This window comes from Aegilops tauschii, chromosome 5, assembly GCF_002575655.3.
Source record: "Aegilops tauschii subsp. strangulata cultivar AL8/78 chromosome 5, Aet v6.0, whole genome shotgun sequence".
In the NCBI taxonomy this organism is placed as follows: Eukaryota; Viridiplantae; Streptophyta; class Magnoliopsida; order Poales; family Poaceae; genus Aegilops; species Aegilops tauschii.
The window spans coordinates 491,819,411-491,844,285 of NC_053039.3; the positions used below are offsets into that span (position 1 = coordinate 491,819,411).

The 24,875-nt window shown below is 46.4% G+C and overlaps 2 protein-coding genes and 2 long non-coding RNA genes across 4 annotated transcripts; all 4 read right to left on the minus strand.

Annotated features, from left to right (window-relative positions):
- Positions 1 to 2,680: 2,680 nt before the first annotated feature.
- On the minus strand, positions 2,681 to 3,331 carry LOC141023059 (uncharacterized). The gene is made up of 2 exons (XM_073499365.1): positions 3,268 to 3,331; positions 2,681 to 3,189 (listed from the first exon to the last, which is right to left on the minus strand). The coding sequence occupies exons 1-2, from the start codon at positions 3,329 to 3,331 to the stop codon at positions 2,681 to 2,683; spliced, it is 573 nt and encodes a 190-aa protein (XP_073355466.1).
- A 708-nt stretch (positions 3,332 to 4,039) lies between these two features.
- LOC141022438 (uncharacterized) lies at positions 4,040 to 7,166 on the minus strand. Its single transcript, XR_012183746.1, has 3 exons — positions 6,946 to 7,166; positions 5,858 to 5,929; positions 4,040 to 4,326 (listed from the first exon to the last, which is right to left on the minus strand). It is a non-coding gene; the product is annotated as an uncharacterized lncRNA (long non-coding RNA).
- Positions 7,167 to 11,447: 4,281 nt separating this feature from the next.
- LOC141023060 (uncharacterized) lies at positions 11,448 to 12,059 on the minus strand. Its single transcript, XM_073499366.1, has one exon. It carries the CDS (start codon positions 12,057 to 12,059, stop codon positions 11,448 to 11,450), a length of 612 nt encoding a protein of 203 aa, XP_073355467.1.
- A 392-nt stretch (positions 12,060 to 12,451) lies between these two features.
- LOC141022439 (uncharacterized) lies at positions 12,452 to 15,852 on the minus strand. Its single transcript, XR_012183747.1, has 3 exons — positions 15,660 to 15,852; positions 14,625 to 14,696; positions 12,452 to 13,093 (listed from the first exon to the last, which is right to left on the minus strand). It is a non-coding gene; the product is annotated as an uncharacterized lncRNA (long non-coding RNA).
- Positions 15,853 to 24,875: the final 9,023 nt, after the last annotated feature.

Here is a 24,875-nt window from a genome sequence, read left to right on the forward strand (position 1 = left end):
ATGTCACATTCAGCAACATAACGAGCGATGTCTTGCTTCATATTTGACCATCAGAATCTCTGACGAATGTCTTGGTACATCTTGGTACTACCGGGATGTATAGACAATGGAGTGTCATGAGCTTCTTCCATAACTTCCTTAGTCATATCCAGGTTTTTCTCCTTACACGGCACCACTAGGCGGCCTTTGAAGTACAAAGTGCCATCATCAGCAACAGTGAAGAATGAGGGCTTTCCTTCTGCGAGGTAGCGTTTAATCTTCTCAACTTGAAAGTCATATCCCTGCATTCTCTTGATGGAGCCAAAGAGATCAGGTTCGACAGCCAGGGTATTGAGGGAACCCTGGGAAACAACACGGAGGTTCATCTTGCGAAGCTCCTTAGGAGGGGGAGCGAGTGCACTCGGAGGAACAATATGGAGGTTCAGCTTTCTGAATTCTTCAACAAGCGAAGGCTGAACTTTTCGAACCTCGAGGTGATTGCAATATGACTTGTGGCTCAAAGCACTAGCCATTACATTAGCCTTGCCTGGTGTATAAGAAATGCCCATGTCAAAGTCTGCTACGATCTCCATCCATCTCTGCTGACGGAGGTTCAAATCTGGCTGAGTAAACAGGTACTTCAGACTTTGGTGGTCGGTGAAGATCTCGCAACGATTACCAAGAAGGTAATGTCGCCACTGTTTCAGTGCATGTATGACAGCAGCAAGCTCGAGGTCATGAACTGGGTAGTTCTCTTCGTGAGGGCGCAACTGACGAGAGGCATAAGCAATCACTCTGCGCTTTTGCATTAGGACACAGCCTAATCCTTGTCATGAAGCGTCGCAGTAAATGACGAAATCCTTCTTAGTATCTGGCGGAGCAAGCACTGGGGCAGAAGTCAGTTTGTCTTTGAGTGCTTGAAAACTTTCCTGACACTTTTCTGTCCAATCGAACTTGACGCCTTTGTGAAGCAGACCAGTCAGGGGCTTGGCGATCTTGGAGAAGTTCTCGACAAATCGACGGCAATAGCTGGCGAGTTCGAGAAAACTTCTGACTTGCTTGACATTCTTCGGAGGAGTCCAATCGAGAATAGCCTGAACTCGCTCTGGGTTGACGGCAATACCATCCTTGGAGATGACATGCCCAAGGTAGGTCACTTCGGGTAGCCAGAATTCACACTTGGAATACTTAGCATATAGTTGATGTTCTCGAAGCTTTTCCAGAACAAGTCGAAGGTGTTCAGCATGTTCTTCTTTATTCTTCGAATATACAAGGATATCATCTAGATAAACCACGACGAACTTGTCGAGGTATTCCATAAATATATAGTTCATCAAACGAGAGAATGTCGCTGGAGCATTTGTCAAACCAAAGGACATGACGGTGTACTCGTATGAACCATAGCGAGTAACGAAGGCGGTCTTGGGAATATCCTCTTCATGAACCCGAATCTGGTGGTAACCCAACCTCAAATCAAGTTTAGAGAATACTGAGGAACTAGCAAGCTAATCATATAGATCGTTGATTCGGGGAAGCGGATACTTATTCTGAATTGTTGCCTGGTTGATAGGTCGGTAATCTTGGACCAAACGATTAGTTCCATCCTTCTTCTTGACAAAGAGAGAAGGTGCTCCCCAAGCAGGGGAACTTGGACGAATGAAACCCTTGCTAAGAGATTTGTCAATTTCCTCCTTAAGTTCAAGGAGTTCATGCGGCGGCATCTTGTATGGCCGCTTGGCAATAGGAGTGTGCCTGGCTTCAAGTCTATGATGAATTCAACAGCTCTAGCAGGGGGTATTCCTGGAAGTTCTTCTGGAAAGACATCTTCAAATTCACGAATGACTGGAATGTTCTCTATTACCTCAAGAGGTGAAGCATTCAATGCATTCAAAACATATATCTGATTCTCGGCATCCTGGATCATCTGAGTTGAGTAGTTGATCAACTGACTAGAAGGGTGAGTGAGCTGGACTGTCTTGGCGGCACAATCGATCTTAGCATTATGGGCTGTCAACCAGTCCATACCAAGAATGATGTCTATGTTGGAAGGTCCGAGTACAATGAGAGAAGCCGGAAAAAGTAAGCCTCCAATCTTGATTTGGTTGCGAGGTCTTATCATTGTGGTTTGCCACTTGGATCCCGGAGATTGAACTGCTAGAGGAGTGGGCAAATTTTCCATACCTAACCCATGCAACTTAGCAAATTGTTGGGACACAAAAGCATGTGATGCTCCTGAGTCAAAGAGAACAGAAGCTGGCACTGAATTAACGCGAAGGGTACCCATCACAATTTTTGGGGACTCACGAGCTTCTTCAATCTTGACATGGGTGACTCGACCACCACTCATTGCAGGCGTTCTGGCACTACAACTTCTGTTAGGATGATTTCGACGACCCTTCCTATGGCCAAAAGGAGGACGTGAAGCATTTCGCAGCTGACCCTGGCAACAGTTGGGAGTAAGGTGCCCTGGCTATCCACACTTGTGGCATAAGCCATCATTATGTGGAGGAGCCATAGCATTGGATTGTCCACCCTGAATTGTTAGTTGTCTCGGCGGCGGAGGCAAACAAGGTGCAACATAAGATGGCCTTGGTGTTGGAGCAGGTCGGTGATGAACATTGTGTGGGATCCAGACTCGACGTTTCTGAGCAGGCTGACTCGAGGATGGGCCAACATCTCGAGTACGCTTGAGCGACTCCTGTTACTTAGTCAAACCAGTTTCAGTTCGAAAAGCTTGGCTGACAAGCGTCGCAAAGTATGCGCAATCATGAGCAACAAGTGCGAGCTTTATATCGGGACGCAATCCTTCATGGAATTTCTCCTGCTTGCGAGCGTCAGTGCAGACGTCATCCGCAGCATAGCGAGATAATTCAAGGAATTTCCTCTGATATTCATCCACAGTCATTGTGCCTTGTGAGAGTTTGCGGAACTCCTTCTTCTTCTGGTCCATCAGACCTTGAGGAATGTGCCATGCACGGAAGGCTAACTGAAAGTCCTGCCAAGTGGTTACAGTCTCTGCAGGCAGCATACCCCTGTGGCTTTCCCACCATTGAGCAGCCGAACCCTTCAGGTGAATTGTCGCAAAGGTGACGTAACTGGCAGGGGCAACATTAGCTGACTCCATCTCAAACAGGATGTCACGGAGCCAGTCATCAGCATCCATAGGATTAGTGGAGTTGCGGAAAATGGACGGGTTGAGGCGCACAAATTCTGGCAGTGTTATTGGGGCAGGCTATTGATGAGCATTCTGGCTTGGAAGCTGAGCCATTACTCCAGTCATAAACTGACGATTCAGCTCAAACTGCTGCATCATTGCGGCAATATAAGGTGGAGGTGGAGGATCGTCAGCCATCCTGCTAAGAACATCAAGGAGCAGTTTAACAAGGGGTTGAGCAGGTGTATGGAGTCATTCATGATGTAACTTGAACAATGAGCAAAGGCGCAGTATGTACAAAACAGTAGTCATTAAAGACATACATATACATATACGGAGCCATTTACACGTTAGTATGAGTTCGGACAAGAGAATCATCCTAGACATACTAGGCGGCACACCGGCATGCGATGGAGGGATACAACAACAAGACATAGCAAAGGCTACATCCACGTAGGAGGAAACCACTAGAGCGAGGAATCTGCAGGGGACGACGCAGGGTGCCCCCGATAAAAGGATCCTGCGGCCAGTGAACAATGTGAAGCAGATCCTGGCTCCCAATTCAAGAAAGGCGTAACACAAATCTCCGGATGGATGTGATCACGAGAACCTAGGATAGAGTTAGCAAAATCATTTAACCCGAATAGAAGGGAGATCAGAGTCCCAGAGTATGGACGAGGAATAAAAGATCCTAATACCACCCAATTGGCGACGTGGGCCCGTAAGCCACACAGCCATGTTAGTAAATCAGTTTTTCAAAGACTAGACTCAACTTCGGGCAAGGAGTTGGAAAGGGGGGTCCTACAGGCAGTCGACTCTGATACCAACTTGTGACGCCCCCGATTCGACCGTACACTAATCATGCACGCAAGTGTGTACGACCAAGATCAGGGACTCACGGGAAGATATCACAACACAACTCTAGACACAAATAAAATAATACAAGCTTTATATTACAAGCCAGGGGCCTCGAGGGCTCGAATACAAGCTCGATACACAAGAGTCAGCGGAAGCAACAATATTTGAGTACAAACATAAGTTAAACAAGGATGCCTTAAGAAGGCTAGCACAAAAGCAACACGATCGAAGAGGCACGGCCTCCTGCCTGGGACCTCCTAACTACTCCTGGTCGTCGGCGGTCTCCACGTAGTAGCATCCGTCAGCAGTGGCATCTGACTCCAGGGATCCGCCATCTGGTTGCATCAACCGGAAAGAAGAAGGAAGGGGGAAAAAGGTAGCAAAGCAACCGTGAGTACTCATCCAAAGTACTCGCAAGCATCAGATCTATACTAAGTATGCATTGGTATCAAATGGAAGGGTTGTATCTGTGGACTGAATTGCATAATGCCAGAATAGAGGGGAAGGCCTAGCCTATCGAAGACTAGCATCTTCAAGCAACTCCAAGCGTCTTGCAGCATGTAGAAGAGTAAAGAATAGCAGTTTATATTTAACAAACATGTTGTAACATTAATGCCTAGAGATCCTTCCTCGACTCCCTGCGAGAAAGCAATCCCGGAGCAACATATCTCAAGTATCCATTTCTAGTTGTAAAAGATCAGGATATAAGTCTGAACGTCCATTACCGTGGACACGGTAATCGAATATATATCTTCCCTGTAGGGGTGCACCACGTATTCCAACACGCTTGATCACTCTGGCCGGATACACTTTTCTGGGTCAATGCCCGGCCTCGGAAGATCAACACGTCGTAGCCCTACCTAGGCTTAGCAGAGAGGTCCCCGCCGGTCTACATCCTAAGCACTCTGGGGTTTGGGCCCATCGCCCGTTGCACTCCGGATCGTTGCGCGCAGGGCGGATCCAGGCTGCCCGAATGGCGCCGGCCCAGCCGTGCTGCAATGCTGAACTGGACGTCTGACAAAGCTTCCGCTGATACTGCGACGTCGAGGCCCATAACTATTATCGCGTGGTGGTTAGTGCATAAAGGCCAAACGCCAACTCAGAACAAATATCCAAACCATAGTGTATTATTAGCTTGCGGAGACGAGTACTGACTCACGATAATGTGACCCCGTCGCCCCGTCTCGAGGAAATACGGCAAGGGCAAGCCCAGCCCACTCGAGGGCTGCCTGACTTCCCGGCCATGCCTCGTAACCATCTTGCGGGTGCTCTTCGGGCCCGCCTGACTTTCCCAAGGGTCTCAAGTAAAGTCAAGGTAACCGTGTGTCCAGACATCAAGGGGAAAACCCGAGGAATCACCCCCGGTGGATTCCACTCAATGTAATCATCAAGGTGAACGTAAGAGGGACCACCCTCGAGGTTCACACTTGAGGTGTTGAACGACAGAGCCGTATCGGGAATGGTGAAAGAGGAAATCACCCTCGATGACCACGACCGAATAGCTACACTACAGCATTATCATCAGGAGTGCGTTATGAGGGATCACCCTCGGCACTCGATAGTAGCTCTGCAGAGTCGAGCAACAAAAGGGCGTGGAGTGATGTGAGGTGTCGGGCTCTGGTCGTCGATCACGCTGATCGAGTCATCGATGATGAAGCAGGAGCAACAAGGACAAGGTGGGGGTCACTGATGGATCACTAACCAACCTATGCTAAGAAGTTTAGGATAAGCAGGTAGGTAACAATAAGCAGGTTACAAAAGCAGGCTATGCATCAGAATAGGAGCAATCAATAACAGTAGCAAAATCTAATGCAAGCATGAGAGAATGGAATGGGCGATATCGGGATGATCAAAGGGGGGGCTTGCCTGGTTGCTCTGGCAAGGAGGGGTCGTCGTCGACGTAGTCGATCACAAGGGCATCAGCAGCGATCTCGGGGTCTACCGGAGAGAAGAGGGGGAAGAAACAATAAATACATAGCAAACAGCTGCATGCCAAGACAATAAGCGGTGGTAGACGTGTTATAACGCGGCGTTACACGATACCGTGGAAGGGGGGAAACTTCCGGGAAAGTTTTCCCGAAGTTTGCATTTTTCAGACAGATGAAACAGAGGGGGAAAGTTGCATGTTCAGGTAGTTAGGGGCATGTGGCAGACGAACGGATCGCGTATTCGGATTCGTCTTGTCGTTCTGAGCAACTTTGATGTAGAAAGTTTTTCGATCCGAGCTACGGTTTAATTCCTATGATTTTCCGAAGTTTTTTTAAAGATATTCTGTAATTTAAATTAATTCAAAAAAAGTTTACTGCATCAGCATGACATCATCACGACGTCAGCAGGGGCAACAGTCAACTCTGACCGGGTTGACTGGTCAAAGGGGCAGTGGGGCCCAATTGTCATTGTCTAGTTTAATTAAGCAGGTTTAACTAGACTAAATATGTTCATTAGGCTAATTAGTCAAAGTTAATTAAGTTAATTAACTAACTAATTAATTATTTTAAACATCCCTTTTTTTACATTTTTATTTCCGTTTTCATTTTAACAGGGGGCGGGCCCCATTCGTCATTGTCCCAGGGGCTAACGGGCGGCAGATGCGGGTTAACGGGCGCAGGGCGCTGCGGGCGTGGGCGCCCATGCACCCGAACGGGGCAACAGGGGGCGCCGGCGGTGGCCGTAGCCCGGCGAGGCCATGGTGTGGGGCAGCAGGCGGCGCCGGGGGTGGCCGTAGCCCGGCGAGGCCATGGTGTGGGGCAGCAGGCGGCGGGATGGAGGCCGAGCGGCGACGCTAGGCGCGGAGGCAGCGGCAGGGCTGCACGGGCGGCGACGTAGGTGGAGCAGAGCCGCGGGAAGAGGGGCGCGGCTCGCGGACGAGCGCTGAGGGCGGCCGGCGAACAGGGCCACTGCGGGCGGTGTGACAACGACGAGGTCACGACGGGGGGGGGGGGGGGTTTGCTCACCCGCGTTGAAGGGGAGGCCCGATGCAGGGGAACACGACGGCGGGGAGGTGGCGCGTCGGGGTCGAGAAGGCGAGGTGACGCGGAGCGGCTCCGGCGAGCGGCGTCCGTCGGCGAGGTCGGGGCGGGGAGGCCCTTCTGGATCCAGGAACGGGGAGGAGGATGGGGCCGCGAGGAGGACGACGACGGGGCAGCGCCAGGCGGCGTCGGCGAGGTAGCGCCGGCGTGGTGGCGCCGGGAAGGGCGGCAGCGGGGTCGCGGGATCGGGCGTCGGGGCGCCGTGGGATCTGGCTCCTCAGCCCCAATCCAGACGGGGGAGGAAGGGGATGGGGAGCGAGAGGGTGAGTGGGAGGGATCGTGGGGAGTGGGGTTGGGCTCTAGGGTTTCTGGGGAGTGGGGGGTAGTTATGCAGGGAGAGGTGGGCCGGCCGGGGTGGGCTGATTGGCCCAGTTGGGCCGGGGGGCCTTCTTTTGTTTTATATTTTTTTTCTCTGTTTGCTTTCTCCTTTTCTTTTATTCATTTTTGCTGTTTGATTTAAATTTGAATTTTGAAAACGAACGGGATTGAATCATCGCGAGGTTAACAACAGTAATTGCGGTGATGTGGCAACATTAGCATGGGATTACTGTAGCATAACTATCCAGGCGTTACAATTCTCCTCCACTACAAGAAATCTCGTCCCGAGATTTAGGAGGTAGAAGGAAACAGTTCGGGGTACTCATCACGAAGACGATCCTCGCGTTCCCAAGTGGCTTCGTCTTCATAGTGATGTGCCCAGTGGACCTTGTGGAACTTGATCGCCTTCTGACGTGTGCGGCGTTCTGCTTGGTCGAGAATGAGGACTGGATGCTCTTTATAGGAGAGGTCTTGTTGCAACTCAAGCACTTCATGATCCACTGCTCGGATTGGGTCCTTGAAGCAACGACGGAGTTGTGACACGTGGAACACATCGTGAACCTGAGAAAGGTTCGACGGAAGCTCCAACTGGTATGCCACTTTTCCACGCCTCTCGAGAATAGTAAAAGGACAAATATAGCGAGGAGCTAGCTTGCCCTTGATCCCAAAGCGGTGTGCACCCTTCATTGGTGTGACTCGAAGATAAGCCTTTTTGCCAGGTTGATAGACCATGTCTTTATGATGACGGTCATAATTACTCTTTTGACGTGACTGGGCAGTCTTGAGATTCTCGCGAATGACGCGGACTTGTTCTTCGGCGCGTTGGATAATATCTGGACCGAAGAGTGGACGTTCCCCAGTTTCTGACCAGTTCAGAGGGGTTCGGCACTTTCATCCATATAACACTTCGAATGGGGCCATCTTCAGACTAGCTTGATAGCTATTGTTGTAGGAGAACTCAGCGTACGGGAGAGATTCCTCCCATTTCTTGCCAAAGGAAATGACACAAGCTCGAAGCATGTCTTCGAGAACTTGATTGACACGTTCAACTTGTCCTTGCGACTGAGGGTGAAAAGCAATACTGAAAGACAGATGAGTTCCCATAGCTTCTTGGAAACTTGCCCAGAATCTTGAAGTGAATAAGCTGCCACGGTCTGAGCTGATAACCAATGGAATACCGTGGAGTGAAACAATTCTGGACATGTAAAGGGTTGCTAGCTGACTAGCAGTGATCGTTTCTTTGACGGCCAGAAAGTGTGCAACTTTGGAAAGCCGGTCAATGACGACAAGTATAGCATCATTACCTTTCTGCGATTTGGGAAATCCCGTGACGAAGTCCATTTCAACATGGTCCCATTTCCATTCAGGAATAGAGATAGGTTGCAGAGTTCCAGAGGGCCTTTGATGTTCTACTTTGATACGACGGCAAATGTCACATTCAGCAACATAACGAGCGATGTCTTGCTTCATATTTGACCATCAGAATCTCTGACGAATGTCTTGGTACATCTTGGTACTACCGGGATGTATAGACAATGGAGTGTCATGAGCTTCTTCCATAACTTCCTTAGTCATATCCAGGTTTTTCTCCTTACACGGCACCACTAGGCGGCCTTTGAAGTACAAAGTGCCATCATCAGCAACAGTGAAGAATGAGGGCTTTCCTTCTGCGAGGTAGCGTTTAATCTTCTCAACTTGAAAGTCATATCCCTGCATTCTCTTGATGGAGCCAAAGAGATCAGGTTCGACAGCCAGGGTATTGAGGGAACCCTGGGAAACAACACGGAGGTTCATCTTGCGAAGCTCCTTAGGAGGGGGAGCGAGTGCACTCGGAGGAACAATATGGAGGTTCAGCTTTCTGAATTCTTCAACAAGCGAAGGCTGAACTTTTCGAACCTCGAGGTGATTGCAATATGACTTGTGGCTCAAAGCACTAGCCATTACATTAGCCTTGCCTGGTGTATAAGAAATGCCCATGTCAAAGTCTGCTACGATCTCCATCCATCTCTGCTGACGGAGGTTCAAATCTGGCTGAGTAAACAGGTACTTCAGACTTTGGTGGTCGGTGAAGATCTCGCAACGATTACCAAGAAGGTAATGTCGCCACTGTTTCAGTGCATGTATGACAGCAGCAAGCTCGAGGTCATGAACTGGGTAGTTCTCTTCGTGAGGGCGCAACTGACGAGAGGCATAAGCAATCACTCTGCGCTTTTGCATTAGGACACAGCCTAATCCTTGTCATGAAGCGTCGCAGTAAATGACGAAATCCTTCTTAGTATCTGGCGGAGCAAGCACTGGGGCAGAAGTCAGTTTGTCTTTGAGTGCTTGAAAACTTTCCTGACACTTTTCTGTCCAATCGAACTTGACGCCTTTGTGAAGCAGACCAGTCAGGGGCTTGGCGATCTTGGAGAAGTTCTCGACAAATCGACGGCAATAGCTGGCGAGTTCGAGAAAACTTCTGACTTGCTTGACATTCTTCGGAGGAGTCCAATCGAGAATAGCCTGAACTCGCTCTGGGTTGACGGCAATACCATCCTTGGAGATGACATGCCCAAGGTAGGTCACTTCGGGTAGCCAGAATTCACACTTGGAATACTTAGCATATAGTTGATGTTCTCGAAGCTTTTCCAGAACAAGTCGAAGGTGTTCAGCATGTTCTTCTTTATTCTTCGAATATACAAGGATATCATCTAGATAAACCACGACGAACTTGTCGAGGTATTCCATAAATATATAGTTCATCAAACGAGAGAATGTCGCTGGAGCATTTGTCAAACCAAAGGACATGACGGTGTACTCGTATGAACCATAGCGAGTAACGAAGGCGGTCTTGGGAATATCCTCTTCATGAACCCGAATCTGGTGGTAACCCAACCTCAAATCAAGTTTAGAGAATACTGAGGAACTAGCAAGCTAATCATATAGATCGTTGATTCGGGGAAGCGGATACTTATTCTGAATTGTTGCCTGGTTGATAGGTCGGTAATCTTGGACCAAACGATTAGTTCCATCCTTCTTCTTGACAAAGAGAGAAGGTGCTCCCCAAGCAGGGGAACTTGGACGAATGAAACCCTTGCTAAGAGATTTGTCAATTTCCTCCTTAAGTTCAAGGAGTTCATGCGGCGGCATCTTGTATGGCCGCTTGGCAATAGGAGTGTGCCTGGCTTCAAGTCTATGATGAATTCAACAGCTCTAGCAGGGGGTATTCCTGGAAGTTCTTCTGGAAAGACATCTTCAAATTCACGAATGACTGGAATGTTCTCTATTACCTCAAGAGGTGAAGCATTCAATGCATTCAAAACATATATCTGATTCTCGGCATCCTGGATCATCTGAGTTGAGTAGTTGATCAACTGACTAGAAGGGTGAGTGAGCTGGACTGTCTTGGCGGCACAATCGATCTTAGCATTATGGGCTGTCAACCAGTCCATACCAAGAATGATGTCTATGTTGGAAGGTCCGAGTACAATGAGAGAAGCCGGAAAAAGTAAGCCTCCAATCTTGATTTGGTTGCGAGGTCTTATCATTGTGGTTTGCCACTTGGATCCCGGAGATTGAACTGCTAGAGGAGTGGGCAAATTTTCCATACCTAACCCATGCAACTTAGCAAATTGTTGGGACACAAAAGCATGTGATGCTCCTGAGTCAAAGAGAACAGAAGCTGGCACTGAATTAACGCGAAGGGTACCCATCACAATTTTTGGGGACTCACGAGCTTCTTCAATCTTGACATGGGTGACTCGACCACCACTCATTGCAGGCGTTCTGGCACTACAACTTCTGTTAGGATGATTTCGACGACCCTTCCTATGGCCAAAAGGAGGACGTGAAGCATTTCGCAGCTGACCCTGGCAACAGTTGGGAGTAAGGTGCCCTGGCTATCCACACTTGTGGCGTAAGCCATCATTATGTGGAGGAGCCATAGCATTGGATTGTCCACCCTGAATTGTTAGTTGTCTCGGCGGCGGAGGCAAACAAGGTGCAACATAAGATGGCCTTGGTGTTGGAGCAGGTCGGTGATGAACATTGTGTGGGATCCAGACTCGACGTTTCTGAGCAGGCTGACTCGAGGATGGGCCAACATCTCGAGTACGCTTGAGCGACTCCTGTTACTTAGTCAAACTAGTTTCAGTTCGAAAAGCTTGGCTGACAAGCGTCGCAAAGTATGCGCAATCATGAGCAACAAGTGCGAGCTTTATATCGGGACGCAATCCTTCACGGAATTTCTCCTGCTTGCGAGCGTCAGTGCAGACGTCATCCGCAGCATAGCGAGATAATTCAAGGAATTTCCTCTGATATTCATCCACAGTCATTGTGCCTTGTGAGAGTTTGCGGAACTCCTTCTTCTTCTGGTCCATCAGACCTTGAGGAATGTGCCATGCACGGAAGGCTAACTGAAATTCCTGCCAAGTGGTTACAGTCTCTGCAGGCAGCATACCCCTGTGGCTTTCCCACCATTGAGCAGCCGAACCCTTCAGGTGAATTGTCGCAAAGGTGACGTAACTGGCAGGGGCAACATTAGCTGACTCCATCTCAAACAGGATGTCACGGAGCCAGTCATCAGCATCCATAGGATTAGTGGAGTTGCGGAAAATGGACGGGTTGAGGCGCACAAATTCTGGCAGTGTTATTGGGGCAGGCTGTTGATGAGCATTCTGGCTTGGAAGCTGAGCCATTACTCCAGTCATAAACTGACGATTCAGCTCAAACTGCTGCATCATTGCGGCAATATAAGGTGGAGGTGGAGGATCGTCAGCCATCCTGCTAAGAACATCAAGGAGCAGTTTAACAAGGGGTTGAGCAGGTGTATGGAGTCATTCATGATGTAACTTGAACAATGAGCAAAGGCGCAGTATGTACAAAACAGTAGTCATTAAAGACATACATATACATATACGGAGCCATTTACACGTTAGTATGAGTTCGGACAAGAGAATCATCCTAGACATACTAGGCGGCACACCGGCATGCGATGGAGGGATACAACAACAAGACATAGCAAAGGCTACATCCACGTAGGAGGAAACCACTAGAGCGAGGAATCTGCAGGGGACGACGCAGGGTGCCCCCGATAAAAGGATCCTGCGGCCAGTGAACAATGTGAAGCAGATCCTGGCTCCCAATTCAAGAAAGGCGTAACACAAATCTCCGGATGGATGTGATCACGAGAACCTAGGATAGAGTTAGCAAAATCATTTAACCCGAATAGAAGGGAGATCAGAGTCCCAGAGTATGGACGAGGAATAAAAGATCCTAATACCACCCAATTGGCGACGTGGGCCCGTAAGCCACACAGCCATGTTAGTAAATCAGTTTTTCAAAGACTAGACTCAACTTCGGGCAAGGAGTTGGAAAGGGGGGTCCTACAGGCAGTCGACTCTGATACCAACTTGTGACGCCCCCGATTCGACCGTACACTAATCATGCACGCAAGTGTGTACGACCAAGATCAGGGACTCACGGGAAGATATCACAACACAACTCTAGACACAAATAAAATAATACAAGCTTTATATTACAAGCCAGGGGCCTCGAGGGCTCGAATACAAGCTCGATACACAAGAGTCAGCGGAAGCAACAATATTTGAGTACAAACATAAGTTAAACAAGGATGCCTTAAGAAGGCTAGCACAAAAGCAACACGATCGAAGAGGCACGGCCTCCTGCCTGGGACCTCCTAACTACTCCTGGTCGTCGGCGGTCTCCACGTAGTAGCATCCGTCAGCAGTGGCATCTGACTCCAGGGATCCGCCATCTGGTTGCATCAACCGGAAAGAAGAAGGAAGGGGGAAAAAGGTAGCAAAGCAACCGTGAGTACTCATCCAAAGTACTCGCAAGCATCAGATCTATACTAAGTATGCATTGGTATCAAATGGAAGGGTTGTATCTGTGGACTGAATTGCATAATGCCAGAATAGAGGGGAAGGCCTAGCCTATCGAAGACTAGCATCTTCAAGAAACTCCAAGCGTCTTGCAGCATGTAGAAGAGTAAAGAATAGCAGTTTATATTTAACAAACATGTTGTAACATTAATGCCTAGAGATCCTTCCTCGACTCCCTGCGAGAAAGCAATCCCGGAGCAACATATCTCAAGTATCCATTTCTAGTTGTAAAAGATCAGGATATAAGTCTGAACGTCCATTACCGTGGACACGGTAATCGAATATATATCTTCCCTGTAGGGGTGCACCACGTATTCCAACACGCTTGATCACTCTGGCCGGATACACTTTTCTGGGTCAATGCCCGGCCTCGGAAGATCAACACGTCGTAGCCCTACCTAGGCTTAGCAGAGAGGTCCCCGCCGGTCTACATCCTAAGCACTCTGGGGTTTGGGCCCATCGCCCGTTGCACTCCGGATCGTTGCGCGCAGGGCGGATCCAGGCTGCCCGAATGGCGCCGGCCCAGCCGTGCTGCAATGCTGAACTGGACGTCTGACAAAGCTTCCGCTGATACTGCGACGTCGAGGCCCATAACTATTATCGCGTGGTGGTTAGTGCATAAAGGCCAAACGCCAACTCAAAACAAATATCCAAACCATAGTGTATTATTAGCTTGCGGAGACGAGTACTGACTCACGATAATGTGACCCCGTCGCCCCGTCTCGAGGAAATACGGCAAGGGCAAGCCCAGCCCACTCGAGGGCTGCCTGACTTCCCGGCCATGCCTCGTAACCATCTTGCGGGTGCTCTTCGGGCCCGCCTGACTTTCCCAAGGGTCTCAAGTAAAGTCAAGGTAACCGTGTGTCCAGACATCAAGGGGAAAACCCGAGGAATCACCCCCGGTGGATTCCACTCAATGTAATCATCAAGGTGAACGTAAGAGGGACCACCCTCGAGGTTCACACTTGAGGTGTTGAACGACAGAGCCGTATCGGGAATGGTGAAAGAGGAAATCACCCTCGATGACCACGACCGAATAGCTACACTACAGCATTATCATCAGGAGTGCGTTATGAGGGATCACCCTCGGCACTCGATAGTAGCTCTGCAGAGTCGAGCAACAAAAGGGCGTGGAGTGATGTGAGGTGTCGGGCTCTGGTCGTCGATCACGCTGATCGAGTCATCGATGATGAAGCAGGAGCAACAAGGACAAGGTGGGGGTCACTGATGGATCACTAACCAACCTATGCTAAGAAGTTTAGGATAAGCAGGTAGGTAACAATAAGCAGGTTACAAAAGCAGGCTATGCATCAGAATAGGAGCAATCAATAACAGTAGCAAAATCTAATGCAAGCATGAGAGAATGGAATGGGCGATATCGGGATGATCAAAGGGGGGGCTTGCCTGGTTGCTCTGGCAAGGAGGGGTCGTCGTCGACGTAGTCGATCACAAGGGCATCAGCAGCGATCTCGGGGTCTACCGGAGAGAAGAGGGGGAAGAAACAATAAATACATAGCAAACAGCTGCATGCCAAGACAATAAGCGGTGGTAGACGTGTTATAACGCGTCGTTACACGATACCGTGGAAGGGGGGAAACTTCCGGGAAAGTTTTCCCGAAGTTTGCATTTTTCAGACAGATGAAACAGAGGGGGAAAGTTGCATGTTCAGGTAGTTAGGGGCATGTGGCAGACGAACGGATCACGTATTCGGATTCGTCTTGTCGTTCTGAGCAACTTTGATGTAGAAAGTTTTTCGATCCGAGCTACGGTTTAATTCCTATGATTTTCCGAAGTTTTTTTAAAGATATTCTATAATTTAAATTAATTCAAAAAAAGTTTACTGCATCAGCATGACATCATCACGACGTCAGCAGGGGCAACAGTCAACTCTGACCGGGTTGACTGGTCAAAGGGGCAGTGGGGCCCAATTGTCATTGTCTAGTTTAATTAAGCAGGTTTAACTAGACTAAATATGTTCATTAGGCTAATTAGTCAAAGTTAATTAAGTTAATTAACTAATTAAATAATCAATTAATTATTTTAAACATCCCTTTTTTTACATTTTTATTTCCGTTTTCATTTTAACAGGGGGCGGGCCCATTCGTCATTGGCCCAGGGGCTAACGGGCGGCAGATGCGGGTTAACGGGCGCAGGGCGCTGCGGGCGTGGGCGCCCATGCACCCGAACGGGGCAACAGGGGGCGCCGGCGGTGGCCGTAGCCCGACGAGGCCATGGTGTGGGGCAGCAGGCGGCGGGATGGAGGCCGAGCGGCGGCGCTAGGCGCGGAGGCAGCGGCAGGGCTGCACGGGCGGCGACGCAGGTGGAGCAGAGCCGCGGGGAGAGGGGCGCGGCTCGTGGACGAGCGTTGAGGGCGGCCGGCGAACAGGGCCACTGCGGGCGGCGCGACAACGGCGAGGTCAGGACGGGGGGTTTGCTCACCCGCGTTGAAGGGGAGGCCCGATGCAGGAGAACGCGACGGCGGGGAGGTGGCGCGTCGGGGTCGAGGAGGCGAGGTGACGCGGAGCGGCTCCGGCGAGCGGCGTCCGTCGGAGAGGTCGGGGCGGGGAGGCCCTTCCGGATCCAGGAACGGGGAGGAGGATGGGGCCGCGAGGAGGATGACGACGGGGCAGCGCCAGGCGGTGTCGGCGAGGTAGCGCTAGGCGGCGTTGGCGAGGTAGCGCCGACGTGGTGGCGCCGGGAAGGGCGGCAGCGGAGTCGCGAGATCGGGCGTCGGGGCGCCGTGGGATCTGGCTCCTCAGCCCCGATCCAGACGGGGGAGGAAGGGGATGGGGAGCGAGAGGGTGAGTGGGAGGGATCGTGGGGAGTGGGGTTGGGCTCTAGGGTTTCTGGGGAGTGGGGGGGGTGGTTATGTAGGGAGAGGTGGGCCGGCCGAGGTGGGCTGATTGGCCCAGTTGGGCCGGGGCCTTCGTTTGTTTTATATTTTTTTCTCTGTTTGCTTTCCCCTTTTCTTTTATTCATTTTTGCTGTTTGATTTAAATTTGAATTTTGAAAACGAACGGGATTGAATCATCGCGAGGTTAACAACAGTAATTGCGGTGATGTGGCAACATTAGCATGGGATTACGGTAGTATAACTATCCAGGCGTTACAAGGTTGCTAGAGTCTCTGATAGACTCCTTTCCCGTCGCTTTTGCAAATCTTTCCTAGATTAGGATGTGACAAGCCACAATTCAATACACTCTGTAGAGTTGTGCTACTTTAGCCATGAACGATTAACTTAGCCCTTTTTCCTGGTCCGTAACCTTGCACATCCATGATGCGTGGCTGGGTCTAAGATCCGAGTCTTTCCCTCGTCCATGTTTACCAATGCCTCTGCCCCTCGAGAGGTATTCCCTCTTTTGCCCAAAATCAGCAACATGTAGGGATTCTATGGCCCCGTAACCGATGAGCTTACGTCGCTCTGGCGATAGAGGATTGACGCCCCCTGCCGAAAGGCTCTTAATGGCACTCATTGTCGATGGGATGTACAGCTCCGTGAACTGGCTCACGAATTGTCGCCCCACGGCGATAACCTGTGCGAGGGCACATCAGTATGAGGAAAAGTACTTACTCGCATGTCCCATTCCAGGCTTCGTGGTCAGCGCTATCAGTACGGCGCTAGAATATCTGTTGACTCTGGTTGTTAAACCCGGTGTAATGGAACTCTACCACCGTGTAACCATCATGAGTTCCATCACCCACCATAATTTATAGTACTAAACATAATTTTATTTAATGCAATGAATAGATATAAGCAGGGAATTTTGTAAAGATGCTTTTACGAAAGCATAAACAAAGGATATGCACTTGCCTTGTGATTGATAGGTGGTGTAACTCGAGGCTTTGAGACTTACGTTTGCCTCGGGTTCTAAAAATGACATATAGTCCGATAAGGACTAATATTGCAAGAAACTCTGCAAGATGCTATTATACATACATGAGATCGTTTTCCTCCCCTCTAACCATTGTGTTGCGTTATTAGTGTTTTAGTTAAAGGATTTTCTTTAATTCATATTATTGTCAACTCTTGTTTCTAGAATTAACAAGTTTATAATTAATTATTATTTGTGAAACTATTTTTATTAGAGTAGAATCATTGTTTTTGAATTAATGAACATTTAGATTGAGTTCTAGAATTATTGAATATTCCCTTATTTAATATTTAAGTCTAGAAATTATAAATTTAGTTCCATTAAATCAAAAATATTTTCTGGTAAAGTGAAATATTTTTATATGCTTTTTGGACTTATTATAGTATTTTTTAGTATTTATTATTTACAATTTTATTTGTTAAAATTTTTATTGGGTAAATGGGGTTAATGGGCTGGCTTGGCCCATTTGGCCTCTGGGCTTGGCCCAACTAGCTTGGCCTGGCTTTGTTAAACAGGGACATGAGTCTATGTCGACTTCCCGCGTGGTTAGTCTCTCTCTCTATCTATCTATCTATCTATCTATCTATCTATCTATCTATCTATCTATCTGTCTGTCTATCTATCTTTCTCACCCGAGCTCTCTGTTTCTCTCTCGCTTGCGCGATCCCCTTTCTCCAATGGCTTCGTCGGTTGATTCCGACAAGCTCCATCCGTCGTGCTGGCCCTCCACTTGCTCTCCTCGCACCGCTCTATCAATCTTTCCGCATTGTTTCCTCGACGGCTTCCTCCTATTGTCGATCCCTTGGGATCTTGGTTACCTAGGATTTTCGCCCCGAGTTGCCTCGGTCTCCGTGGTGCTCCGGCCACCGTGAGGTTCTCGTAGCGCCACTAGTGGCTCATGGCGGCGTGGTGATGCCCCTGGGTGGCGTCTCCATGCGGTGGTGCCCTTGAGACGGTGTCACTGTGTCCGTGTGCACGGTCATCGTGGTGTAGCTCCAACGGTCCTGGACGCTCTTCTGCATCGCCTAGAGATGGTGGTGGTCACACGACAGCCATGGTGTGGCTGGGTTTCTGCTACGGCTCCAAATTCTCCTCAACGAGCTCTTCCCCCTCTCCTACCTCTGATCTAGGGTTCATCCCTTACTGTTTGATGTTGGCCTCCTCTATGATGATCCATTGGTGTTGTTTGAGTGTTCTATTACCTATTGGGATTGTTCTAAGCCTGTCAGATGTTGTAGTAGTTCAAATTGAACTACTATGCCTACTGTCTAACTCTGAATTGTCTGAATGTTACTGTTAACTCTGAACTTAATTGAATTCAGTTGGGTTTAAGTTTCTGGTGAGGCTTGTGGTTAGTACTAAGTGTGGAGTTGATCCTGGTTCTTACTTATATTGGTTCCAATCCATATTGACTTGGCAAGTAGTTCTTGTTTGCTAGGGGTTTTGTGATTGTGTATACTGAAGAATTCTTCAGGTAAAGTGTTAACTAGTCTCTGTTAAATACTGACAGTGTTGTATGTTTAGTTTAAATATAATTTAGATACAATCCAACAATAATTTCTACTCATGGCTTACTCTGAACTGTGTATTTGAGTATATAAGTCTTATTGCTCACTTTAGGTGTTGTTTGATAACCCACAAGTATAGGGGGTCGCAACAGTTTTCGAGGGTAGAGTATTCAACCCAAATTTATTGATTCGACACAAGGGGAGACAAAGAATATTCTCAAGTATTAGCAGCTGAGTTGTCAATTCAACCACACCTGAAAGACTTAATATCTGCAGCAAAGTATTTAGTAGCAAAGTAGTATGGAAGTAACGGTAACAGTGGCAAAAGTAACAGTAGCAGTTTTGTAGTGATTGTAACAGTAGCAACGGAAAATTAAATGAGCAAAGATCAATATGTGAAAAGCTCGTAGGCAATGGATCAATGATGGATAATTATGTCGGATGACATTCATCATGCAACAGTTATAACCTAGGGTGACTCAGAACTAGCTCCAATTCATCAATATAATGTAGGCATGTATTTCGAATATAGTCATACGTGCTCATGGAAAAGAACTTGCATGACATCTTTTATCCTACCCTCCCATGGCAGCGGGGTCCTAATGGAAACTAAGGGATATTAAGGCCTCCTTTTAATAGAGAACCGGACCAAAGCATTAGCACTTAGTGAATACATGAACTCCTCAAACTACGGTAATCACCAGAAAGAATCCCAATTCTTGTCACCTTGGGGTATGCGGATCATAACTTGTAATAGGTGTCTACAACTTGCAAGATCGGATCAAGAGCACAAATATATTCATGGAAACATAATAGGTTCAGATCTGAAATCATTGCACTCGGGCCCTGGTGACAAGCATTAAGCATAGCAAAGTCATAGCAACATCAATCTTAGAACATAGTTAATACTAGGGATCAAACCCTAACAAAACTAACTCGAATACATGATAAATCTCACCCAACCCATCACCGTCCAGCAAGCCTACGATGGAATTACTCACGCACGGCGGTGAGCATCATGAAATTGGTGGTGGAGGATGGTTGATGATGACAACGGCGTCGATTTCCCCTCTCCGGAGCCCCGAACGGACTCCAGATCTGCCCTCCCGATGAAGAACAGGAGGCGGCGGCTCCGTATCTAAAACACGATGAATCCTTCTCTCTGATTTTTTATCCCCGAACGTGAATATATGGAGTTGGAGTTGAGGTCGGTGGAGGTCCAGGGGACCCACAAGGCAGGGGGCGCGCCCTCCACCCTTGTGGATAGCAGGTGGGTCCCCCTCGGTTGATTCTTTCGCCAATATTTTTTATTTATTCCAAAAATATTCTCCGTGGATTTTCAGGTCATTCCGAGAACTTTTATTTCTGCACAAAATAACACCAAGGCAATTCTGCTGAAAATAGCGTCAGTCTGGGTTAGTTCCATTCAAATCATGCAAATTAGAGTCCAAAACAAGGGCAAAAGAGTTTGGAAAAGTAGATACGATGGAGACGTATCATTGTTATATACTTAATTGTTTTAGTTATGTTATTATAGCATTTTCCTTTCCATTAGTCTATTTAACTTTGTGCTACAAATAATATTATTACTCTGGTTGTGCGTATGCACACATATAGTTATAGTTGTATAATTATTGTTGCTATATAAGCAGTAATATAACTAGCCAAGTGCTGGTGGATGCTGGTGTTCCTAATTGCAGAAAAATACCAAGTGTAAGTGTTGTGCATATGTGTTTTGCTGTTGTAGATCGTTATGGTGTTCTACGATGGTCTATTTCTTCTATGCTATAATCTCTCCTCTCCTCAAAACTAAGAAGAACGGATACTCACTTGCCTTGGCTTCCTCTCTCTTTCTCTCGTGTCTATATTTCTTTCCCTCTTCTCTCTCCCTCTCTCTCTCTCTCTACTAGAACTACTAAGAATAGATGCTCCTTGGTCTTGTCTGCCCATGATGCTGGTCTGAGGCTCTCACCGGGATCTAAAGATACTATAGATGCTCTAATAATTCCTAAAAACACATTAATGTAGGCCATAGCAACACTATGCAATCTTGAGGGTTCTTTCCACCAAACCCTACCTCTGTGTGTTGTGTAGCTTGGTCTTGAGGACTCTGGTAGAACTTGCCTCTTGAGGTGTGCCTCCTCCTGCTTATTTCTTCACACTATTTTCCTGGTTTGAATTTGGTCCCACTGATTTGGTACAGAAGTACCAGGTGTTGCTAAAGATTGAGATGGTGCGGCTGGATCTCTATTTATATCTCCAAGTTGGTCCTTATCGGTCACATGGCTTGTGACTAAGCTGTCTGAGTTGTGTCCTGCTTGTGTGGTCTAGTGTTATGAGATATTCTGGTGATGGTGATGGCGAGACCAGTTGCTGTTATGCTTGTTGTGTGAGCTACTTGAGTTCACGGGCTCTCCTTGATACATATGTACTTCAGCTAGCTTGAGGTCGCTAAATGGTAGGGACTTGTTCCCTGGCTCGATTGGCTTGGTAGTTATCCCCCTAGGACTTATTTTTGATTGAATTACTATTTTAATTTTGACAATAGACAAACTACAGTGTTGGTGATCAACTAATGACATTATACTGTGAATTTTGAGGGTTTTAGCAATTCAAGGAGTTAGTACTTTATTTGGGCTTTGGTGACTTGCTTTATTGCTTCTTGGTTTTGCTACATTGGCTAACTATCCCATATTTGTCCTGATCGGTTGCTCTCCGACTTGGTCTTTGGTGTTGGCTCTCTACTAAATCAACGGACTACTCTGATGTATTTTGACTAAGATTGTCAACATCCAAAGTACTAGCTCCTAAATAATTATAAGGCATTTCCGAAAATGGAAATGCCACAGTTTAACTTAACCATTTCCTTTATCTTTAATGTTTATTTTGCAGTTTTTGAAAAGAAGAAGATCTACAAGATATTGAAGATTAGATAGGATTAGTATAGGAAATAAATAGTTTTAGTTCAGGTTTTTCTTTCCTTAAGTGGTCGTAATTAGATGAATTGTTTATTTATTATTTTCTTTGTAAAATGACATTGTATTATTATTTCAATTATTAATAAATTTTGAATTTCTCTTAATCATTTCTGAATCATAATAAATGCATTTCCAATTCATAATGAATTGTAATTTTAGCACTTAAGTACTTCACTTTAATATCATAATGCAATTGAACCCGAATCTCTAAAAAGAGCAAAGGTCATGTTAAATTTCGCATTTGAGTTTAATTTCTAAAGGTTTTTACCGAGTTTAAAATGAAAGTTTAAATTGTCCCCATTTTTAGATGCATGAATGCAGTGCGCAAGTGAAAAAATCTCCATTCTATCTAAACTACGGGACCTTACAGGCTCTCCTCCTTAAAGTAATTCCATCCTCGGAATTTATAAGATCGTACCTAAAGAGATGAGGATAATCTCTCTGTAGGTCATCTTCCATCTCACATGTTGTTTCTCGAACTGGGTAGTCTTCCATTGTACCTTGCAATACTTAATGGCTTTGTTTCTCAACCTCTTCTAGTTCTTTACAATGATCTTTGATGGTTGTTCCACATAGGTTAAGTCTGGTGGTAGCTCAATATCTTAGTGTGCCACTAGTTCTTCCAGTGGCCTTAAACACTTTATGAGTTGTGAAACATGAAACACATTGAGTAGTTTGCATAACTAGTAGTTCCTATTCATAAGCTACTGCTCCCTTAGGGCTTAAGATATGAAAAGGTCCTATGTATCTGGGACTCAATTTCCATTGATTTTGAACCTTCTTACTCCTTTAGTTGGACTAACTCTTAAGAAAAACTAAGTCTTCCATCAGAGGTTCCCATTTCCTTTGTTTCAAATCAGCATAACTCTTCTAACAGCTCTGAGTTACCTTCATGCGATCGTGTATGATGCTGATAATGTCTTGCCTCTCACTGATGTAATTTGGTTCAAACTCTTTGTTCTCCCCAGTTTCCAACCAACATATCGGTGATCTGCACTTTCTTCCATATAGTTCCTCGAAAGGTCCCAATCATCACTAAATCACCAGGAGGACCTATATTGGTTACTCATATCATGATGGAGCAGATCATCACAATATGGGATTGTGTATACTATGCAGATATCTTTGTGATACCTTAAATAGGATTGAAGTGATTCTAGGAATGGACTGGTTATCAAACCATATAACCTTGATAAACTATGAAGAGAAGTATGTGTCCATTAGGAATCCGTATGGGGCAGAATAGTGTATCAAGGAGATAAACAACCATAAGTTAGAGAAGGATTCAGCTTGAATTTTCCAAAATAAGTCAAAAATATAATATATATATATATATATACGTGTCGGCATGATTGAGTGTCACTTGAGAGACATTATCTCTATGAAGCTAAATGTATGCTATACACTAGTCATAGGAGTATGGAATATTTCTTTATCCAAAAGGAACTCAACATGAGATAAAGGAGATGGATTTAACGGATCAAGGATTATGACTTGAGTATTGAGCATATACCACAAAAGGCCAATGTAGAAGCAGATGCACTAAGTCAGAAGTCGGTAAGTTAGCCAACAGATACCTTAGGGATAATAAAAGAAATTCAATAGTAGTTGAATCTTCTTTGGTTTTGAGTTCATAACCGAGGAAAAAAGGAAATCTTGTTAGTTAGGGAGATACGACCTTATCTATAAGATAACATCGAGATGAGGCAAAAGGAGGATGTGTTCGTCTTAGAGGAAATTTGGAAGAGTTATAAAGGATATCCATCTGATTTATGGTGAGAGGGGAGATGTCTCAATGGTTGAGAGGACGGATCTATGTTTGACAACACCATAATCAAAGAGTGGATGCTATGAGGAAATCCTCAGACACCATATTTAGTCACTCAAGGAACACCAAAAGAAAACCATTGGTAAAGTCATATGAAGAAGTAGATCGCCCAACATATGATGGAGTGTCATATTTGCTAGTGAGGTATGACAAAGCATCAAAACTCAACTAGATTATTGTAACCTTTGCTAATAACGAATGGAGATGGGATGAAGTTAGTAGGGATTTCATCATCGGCTTGACCAACAGGGATTTTGAAAGGGCATGTAGCCCCTAAGTGTGGTTTGGTAATTCATGTCAATCTCTATGTACTAATGTTTTCAGAGAGATATATTTGAAGGTTTTGTCCATAGATGGTGCATCAATGATACTGGATGGAATCAAGGATGAAGTCCATATATATGAAGATATATTTGGTCTAAGCTTTGGTATTAATTGGCAATTCCTATGGAGCATCAATTACATTGAATCTTATATGAAGATATGTTCCGTAGTGATGTTTGAAGTGCATTGGATTGTTTTGTGAAGAATGCCAGAAAAACATCAAAAGAAGTCCTCATGGTATCCCTCTCTATATACATCATGTGCACGGGCCTCCTGACCCCCGTGCACATGGAGTCGAGTGTCAACTCTCTGGATACCCCGTGCTCATAGGGCCTAGCTTTTGACTCTTGAGGTCCCATATGTAGTGAGGTTTCAAGTTGGTCTTTGGGGATTTCTATTGAAGCCATCAAGATTGATTTTAATTTCTAATCGAATCTGTTTAAGGTGGAGTTCATTAGAGGGTCTTAAAGATTGACATATGCAGGCTTATAAGAATCAAGAGCTTGAGAGAATAATCAAAGAGAAGAATTCAAGCTATGGCTTGAAGACAAGATCATGGTAAGCTCATGTGTTGGGTCTTGGTTGATCAAGTCTTGAAGCAAGCAACTAGAGTAAAGAATTCATTGTGCTTGTCAAGATATTATGATAGAGTTCTTAGAAGAGCAAATGATGACCAATATTATATTCATAGTGAAATTTGAGATGGTCATGAAAGAGCCTTTGGGGATGTCCTGTTGAAGCAATGAAGGGAAATGAAGAGTTCATGGTGGCTTTCAAGAAACCAAGTTGGTGCATGAAGTAAAGATGTGGGTTGACCAAGATGAAGCTCAAAGATTATATCTAGATGGCCAACTCACACAGCGCAAACATAGTAATTGTGGATTGCGTTTGGTGAACTAACCCGCTATGTGTTTGCTATGTAAAAGCGGGTTAGGTATTTCTCATGGGCTTGCATCAAAAGAAAGATTTCGAGTAGCCTATGTGAGGATGACATCAGGTGGTGATGGTCATCGAGTTTGGGGAGTCCAAGTGCAAGATGAGAAGCCGGAGGTTACATGCTTTGAAGCTTGCGGTCCACATTGTGATTATGTACATGTGAAGATGTGCTTAACTGAAGGCTTCCCTCATTGCAATATGGGGAAGCA

Excerpts from the sequence above, each read along its gene's own strand:
- LOC141023059 (XM_073499365.1), bottom strand. The coding sequence starts at position 3,331 with ATGGCTGACGATCCTCCACCTCCACCTTATATTGCCGCAATGATGCAG. Across the intron at positions 3,190-3,267 it reads GCAGCAGTTTGAGCTGAATC|AATTTGTGCGCCTCAACCCG; the intron begins GTCAGTTTATGA and ends TAACACTGCCAG.
- LOC141023060 (XM_073499366.1), bottom strand. The coding sequence starts at position 12,059 with ATGATGCAGCAGTTTGAGCTGAATCGTCAGTTTATGACTGGAGTAATG.